Raw genomic sequence first — 7,066 nt, 5'->3', positions numbered from 1 at the left:
AGAGAGAGCTATTCCACTGTGCTATGGAAGCACCACAGCTGCCACTCAGAGCGACTGTTTTCTCCTACCGCCTCCCTCCTCACCAGAAAAGGGATATCGACGCGGCCTTATCACACGGCCATCGATAAAGCGCTCCAACAGGAGTTGGATGCTCCCAACACGTTGCGCTGTGCCGAAACCACCCTCGCACGGCACGCCTGTAGCGTCACATACAGTATTTTCTAAAGTTTTAGCAGCAGCCCACGCTGGCTTTATGTACATTTGCGTACCACTTCCAAAAAGCTAAGCGCCTGCTTCCTGCAAGACGCAGGAGACTGCCAAGCGGTTCCAGCGTCACGCTTCAAGTGACTGGGCAAATCGCTATCTATCTACAGAACACCGTTAGCAGACTGAAACATTCCACATACTTACACTCCGGGGAGACACCGTTTTAACTTGCAGAACTATTCCCCTCAGTAAGACACACCAGACAGAGGTGATATCCCCATGCTAAGTCTTTATTGTGCAACTGCTGCTCAAAGCTTTTATTACCTTCCACAGGCACACGTCACAAAAAATTAGACATCAACAGTGGCTAGACTGACGGGCAACAGACGAAATCCATTCGGTGGCGATTTGTACACGTGCAGCAACTCCTGTGGTGCAAAAATCTTAGCCAGGCGGCCAGCCCAACTGACGGCCACCCAGAATACGTAGATGTACGTGACAGACAGGCTGCCCACCCTCGGGCCCTTCGTCCGCAACCGTCCGGAATCCATTGGTCAGGCCCAGGTGAGCAGCACGCTTCTTGCCAACAATCACTAGATGCCCAAGAAGCTGGAGAAGGAAGTACAAAACCATAAATAAATAAAATCAAAAGCCACACGCAAAGAGGGGAGAGGGCAGGGAGGGAAGGCATGAGAGCAGAGAACCACCCAGAGAAACCAGTGTGCCAATTCCTAGCAATTCAACCATTGCGCTTCAAATTACTGTCTGTCCGCCTGCAACTGACATTTTCCAAGCAAAGCTACAAAGACCAAGTAGGCACACTGGGGGGGGGCGGGGGAAAGAGCCACGCAATTTTTTTCAGGCTCGACGGCAACGGACTACAAAACGGCCACAGAAGCTAAGCTCGTCTCCGGGTTCAAGCCCCCATTATACCTTCGGGCAACATAAGCCATTCGGGCGGAAAAGAAACTTTAGGCTGTCTTTGCATGGGTTGACAAAGCCTTTGAACTTGACTTTCAGAGCTAAGAGCAAAGCACCCGGCACCTCTCAACCAGCTTTGCCCTTCCTCAGCCCTGACCTGCCAAAAACCCCAAGCCCTCTTCTCCGCATTAGAAGAAGTACTGCTGCTCTTACTCCAAACCACGACAACAGGCATCAGACTGCGCCCCAAAACAACACCGCATTTTGCACCAGAAGTACATACCCAGGGACGAGCATTGCTTTATATCACTACTTTTAGTCAAAAAGCTCAATCCCGTTGCAAGCTAGAGGCAAAGGATTATAGCGCCAGAAAACCCCAAACAGCCTACTGTGCCCTATCAAGGGGGAAAGGGGGGGATGGGAAAGAGTCCAGTAAATTCGGAACTAATTACAGGTACAGTTTAGCGTACAGAACGCTTCCACGGTACTTACAGATTCGCCAGAATCTTCTGCTTCAGATAACCTGATAATTGGCTCCTTCGGCATGACCAGGACAAGCGTCGGAGCTTGGGGTGAAAGATCGTGGAACGCGAGGCGCTGGAGGAAGAGTATAAAACAGTTAAAACGCAATTGGCTTCAGAGAAAGGCAATAGCTTCAGCAAATCAGTATGCCCCACTGAACTCGTACAGAAGCAGATCACCAGATACCCCAAACACAAGCCGAAACGCTGATTTCTCTTACGCGATGTTAGTACTTTCTATTAACTCATTACGGTCACTGCTCAGACGTTCGCTGTTTACATACATACGCGCGTGCGTACGCACACCGGGAAGCCCCGAGGAGACTGACTGCGTGTGCTTAATCTAAGGTTTCAAGACTATCCTCCTACACGAGGCAGGACCACTCCCACCCCTCGGCAGCAGCAGCAGCAGCAAACTTTGCACGACTTGCGGTGCCAAAGGGATATCACGCGGCAAACGTCTGCGGCTGCCGCCAAGTGCGTTACCGTCAGAGGCCCTCCTCTGCGCGCGCGCACGCACGACACGGTGGGGCTGGGAACCGAGGCGAGCCGGACAGCACCAGCAACCCAGTACGCGCCGCGGCAGCCGGGGAAGGGGGGGGGGGGCACCGAAGAAGCGCGATGTTTTAGGGATGGTGCAGTAGAGAGCGCCACAACCCAGAAAGGCCCCGCCCGTCCCCCGTCCCTCCTTCCCTCCCTCCCTCCCTCCAGCCACCCGCACCAACGCCGCCACCCGCCCTGCCGCGCTCCCGGGCACCGCGCAACGGGTCCTCGGCTCAGGGTGCCTGCGAGCGCGGGGGGAGGGGCGAGGGGGGGAAGGGAAGGGGACGGGAGGGGAGGGCAGGGAAAGGGAACCGCGCACAGAGCAAAGCCGCGGCTACCTCCTCGTCCTCGTCGATGACGTTGGCGGGGAAGCGCCTTGCCGATGACCTTTCCGAAGACAGAAGCGGCGCCACCGGGCCGGGCGGCCCGCGCCCCGAGAATCTCGTCAGCCACGACAACGCCCCTTGTCGCCCCCGCGCTTCCTCCACTCGGCCAGGCCCTCCGCGGCGCCCATTGGGCCGCCAGATCGCCGCCGGCCGATCCCGCGTCTCGACTGGCTGTCTCGTCTGTCGTTTTCGCTTGTCCTCGCCCCCTCGGCGGGTCCGCCCTCGCCGACCTGGTGCTTACCGGGGCTCGGGGAGTTTGCGTGCCCTCGGGGCGCGGAGGGATCCGGCCTGGGGGTGGAGGGAGAAGACGTTGGGCGAGTCCGCGGAGGGATCTGTGCCGTGTAGTGCTGCGACCCCGTGGGCGGGCAACGAGGTCTCAGAAGAGGCTGTTGTAGCTAGAAGGACTATTTATTGTTATTTATTACCGCATCGAGTCCGCCCCAAACGTGCTTGTGGCTTTTTGGTGCTGCTCCCTCCAGTCAAACGACTGCTTTTGCCAGGGCAGGGCAGGGCAGGGCAGGCCAGGCCTTAACTTTTCAGAACGTTTCGCAGAACCAACAGAAGCTGCTCGAAATTGTTCCCTGAAAGCCCCGCTTCAATTGCAGACGTTTCTAAGCTGCACGCCTCCTGGGAGAAAATAAAATACAAAGCGTGTGTTCGGCACTGGTGGCTCGAGGGCTGGAGGGCAGATCAAGCTAGGATTTGCGCTAAGCTGGGTAGGAGGCTTTTAGAAAAACAGGCGGTGCCCCCAAAGCCGCCCAAGGGTGGTCTGTGGTGCCCTGCACCCCCGGGGACAGCGAGCAATTCGATTGGGCTACACAACTGTGTTGTAACATATATAAACCCTGCTTGCCTCTATATCGGGCCAAGGATATCCTTAGCCTTCTTTGCGGCAAGGGCACGTTGTCGGCTCACGTTCAACTTGGTGTCCACCGGGAGCCCCCCACGTCCTTTTCTGCAAAGCTGCTTTCCAGCCGGTCGGCCTCCAGCATATACTGGTGCATGGGGTTGTTCCTCCCCAGGTGCAGGACCTTGCGCTTCCCCTTGTTGAACCCCACGAGGCTCCTGCCTGCCCGTTTCTCCAGCCTGTCGAGGGCCCTCTGGACGGCAGCGCAACCCCCTGGTGTATCAGCCGCTCCTCCCAGTTTTGTATCATCAGCAAACTCGCTGAGGGGCCTGTCTGTCTGTCTGCCTGCCTACCCATCATCCGGATCGTTAATTAGGATGTTGAACAGGATCGGGCCCAGCATTGACCCCCGGGGTCCACCGCTCGTTCCTGGCCTCCAACTAGACTTCATGCCACTGATCACCACCCGCTGGGCCCAGCTGTTCAGCCAGATTTCAACCCACCCCACTGTCCGCTCATCCAGCCCCTACTTCATCAGCTTCTCTACGAGGATCTTACGGGAGACGGTGTCAAAAGCCTTCCTGAAGGCTAGGTAGACACTATCCGCTGCTCCATCTTTCTTATAAGCCCCCTTCAAGTATTGAAAGGCCGCAATAAGGTCTCCCCGGAGCCTTCTCTTCTCCTCAGCCTTTCGTCATAGGAGGAGAGGTGTTCCAGCCCTCTGACCATTTTCGTGGCCCTCCTCTGGACCCGCTCTAACAGGTCCACGTCTGTCTTGTACTGGGGACCCCAGAGCTGGGCGCAGGACTCCAGGTGGGCTCTCACGAGAGCGGAGTAGAGGGGGAGAATCACCTCCCTCGACCTGCTGGCCACGCTCCTGTTTACGCGGCCCAGGATTCGATTGGCTTTCTGGCCTGCAAGCGCACACTGCCAGCTCGTATCCAATTTTTCGTCCACCGGTACCCCCGAGCCCTTCTCTGCAGGACTGCTCTCAACCCATTCATCACCCAGTCTGTACTGATATCGGGGACTGCCCCGACCCAGGCACAGGACCTTGCCCTTGGCCTTGTGGAACTTCACGAGGATCGCACGGGCCCACTTCTCCAGCCCGTCAAGGCCCCTCTGGATGGCATCCCTTCCCTCTAGAGTATCAGCTGCACCACTCAGCTTGGCGTCGTCCGCAACCTCGCAGAGGGCGCGCTCAATCCCACTAGCTATGTCATTGATGAAGATATTAAACGGTATTAAACGGTACAGGGAGACCTCATCGCTCTCTACAACTACCTGAAAGGAGGTCGTAGCGAGGTGGGGCTCGGTCTCTTTTCCCAAGTAACAAGCGATAGGACGAGAGGAAACGGCCCCAAGTTGCGCCAGGGGAGGTTTAGATTGCGTATTAGGAAATATTTCTTCACCGAAAGGGTTGTCGAGCATTGGGGCAGGCCGCAGAGGCAAGTGGTTGAGTTACCATCCCTGGAGGTATTTAAAAGACGTGTAGACGTGGTGCTCAGGGACGTGGTTGAGTGGTGGACCTGGCAGCGTTAGGTTAACGGTTGGACTCGATGATCTTAAAGGTCTTTTCCAACCTAAACGATCCTATGCTTCTTGACCGGCTGCCAAGGGTCCACCCAGCTGCCCCTCTTCCACAGGACAGGGGGAGAAAAGAGGATGAAAAAGTTCCTTCTGGAAATATCCACCTGCCAGATCCACAGGCAGCAGGGAAATATCGGCCCTCATAGTGCTGCGCTTTGGAGCTGTAGCTAGAAGGGCGTTGATAACACACCCATGTTTCAGCAGCGCTCCCACAGCATGGAGGCTGTCTCTCCAACCACCCCACCCCCAAAGTCCAGTAAGCTGGGGGTGGGCAAGAGGTTGGGAGGGGACAGGGCCAGGACAGCTGACCCAAAGTGACAGAGAGCGCTATTCCACTGTGCTATGGAAGCACCACAGCTGCCACTCAGAGCGACTGTTTTCTCCTACCGCCTCCCTCCTCACCAGAAAAGGGATATCGACGCGGCCTTATCACACGGCCATCGATAAAGCGCTCCAACAGGAGTTGGATGCTCCCAACACATTGCGCTGTGCCGAAACCACCCTCGCACGGCACGCCTGTAGCGTCACATACAGTATTTTCTAAAGTTTTAGCAGCAGCCCACGCTGGCTTTATGTACATTTGCGTACCACTTCCAAAAAGCTAAGCGCCTGCTTCCTGCAAGACGCAGGAGACTGCCAAGCGGTTCCAGCGTCACGCTTCAAGTGACTGGGCAAATCGCTATCTATCTACAGAACACCGTTAGCAGACTGAAACATTCCACATACTTACACTCCGGGGAGACACCGTTTTAACTTGCAGAACTATTCCCCTCAGTAAGACGCACCAGACAGAGGTGATATCCCCATGCTAAGTCTTTATTGTGCAACTGCTGCTCAAAGCTTTTATTACCTTCCACAGGCACACGTCACAAAAAATTAGACATCAACAGTGGCTAGACTGACGGGCAACAGACGAAATCCATTCGGTGGCGATTTGTACACGTGCAGCAACTCCTGTGGTGCAAAAATCTTAGCCAGGCGGCCAGCCCAACTGACGGCCACCCAGAATACGTAGATGTACGTGACAGACAGGCTGCCCACCCTCGGGCCCTTCGTCCGCAACCGTCCGGAATCCATTGGTCAGGCCCAGGTGAGCAGCACGCTTCTTGCCAACAATCACTAGATGCCCAAGAAGCTGGAGAAGGAAGTACAAAACCATAAATAAATAAAATCAAAAGCCACACGCAAAGAGGGGAGAGGGCAGGGAGGGAAGGCATGAGAGCAGAGAACCACCCAGAGAAACCAGTGTGCCAATTCCTAGCAATTCAACCATTGCGCTTCAAATTACTGTCTGTCCGCCTGCAACTGACATTTTCCAAGCAAAGCTACAAAGACCAAGTAGGCACACTGGGGGGGGGGCGGGGGAAAGAGCCACGCAATTTTTTTCAGGCTCGACGGCAACGGACTACAAAACGGCCACAGAAGCTAAGCTCGTCTCCGGGTTCAAGCCCCCATTATACCTTCGGGCAACATAAGCCATTCGGGCGGAAAAGAAACTTTAGGCTGTCTTTGCATGGGTTGACAAAGCCTTTGAACTTGACTTTCAGAGCTAAGAGCAAAGCACCCGGCACCTCTCAACCAGCTTTGCCCTTCCTCAGCCCTGACCTGCCAAAAACCCCAAGCCCTCTTCTCCGCATTAGAAGAAGTACTGCTGCTCTTACTCCAAACCACGACAACAGGCATCAGACTGCGCCCCAAAACAACACCGCATTTTGCACCAGAAGTACATACCCAGGGACGAGCGTTGCTTTATATCACTACTTTTAGTCAAAAAGCTCAATCCCGTTGCAAGCTAGAGGCAAAGGATTATAGCGCCAGAAAACCCCAAACAGCCTACTGTGCCCTATCAAGGGGGAAAGGGGGGGATGGGAAAGAGTCCAGTAAATTCGGAACTAATTACAGGTACAGTTTAGCGTACAGAACGCTTCCACGGTACTTACAGATTCGCCAGAATCTTCTGCTTCAGATAACCTGGTAATTGGCTCCTTCGGCATGACCAGGACAAGCGTCGGAGCTTGGGGTGAAAGATCGTGGAACGCGAGGCGCTGGAG

The 7,066-nt window shown here is 55.3% G+C and overlaps 1 protein-coding gene across 1 annotated transcript; it reads right to left on the bottom strand.

Annotated features, from left to right (window-relative positions):
- Positions 1-651: 651 nt before the first annotated feature.
- LOC309601955 (adenosine 5'-monophosphoramidase HINT1-like) lies at positions 652-2,770 on the bottom strand (the record flags this gene model as incomplete). The annotated part of the gene is made up of 3 exons (XM_082335214.1): positions 652-816; positions 1,621-1,725; positions 2,531-2,770. Coding segments are annotated over 3 exons (510 nt in total), but the record flags the coding sequence as incomplete, so codon positions are not given.
- Between the last annotated feature and the right edge of the window lie 4,296 nt (positions 2,771-7,066).

Source organism: Platalea leucorodia (assembly GCF_965183815.1).
Source record: "Platalea leucorodia genome assembly, chromosome: W".
NCBI lineage: Eukaryota > Metazoa > Chordata > Aves > Pelecaniformes > Threskiornithidae > Platalea > Platalea leucorodia.
This window is presented reverse-complemented; position numbering and strand designations above follow the sequence as displayed.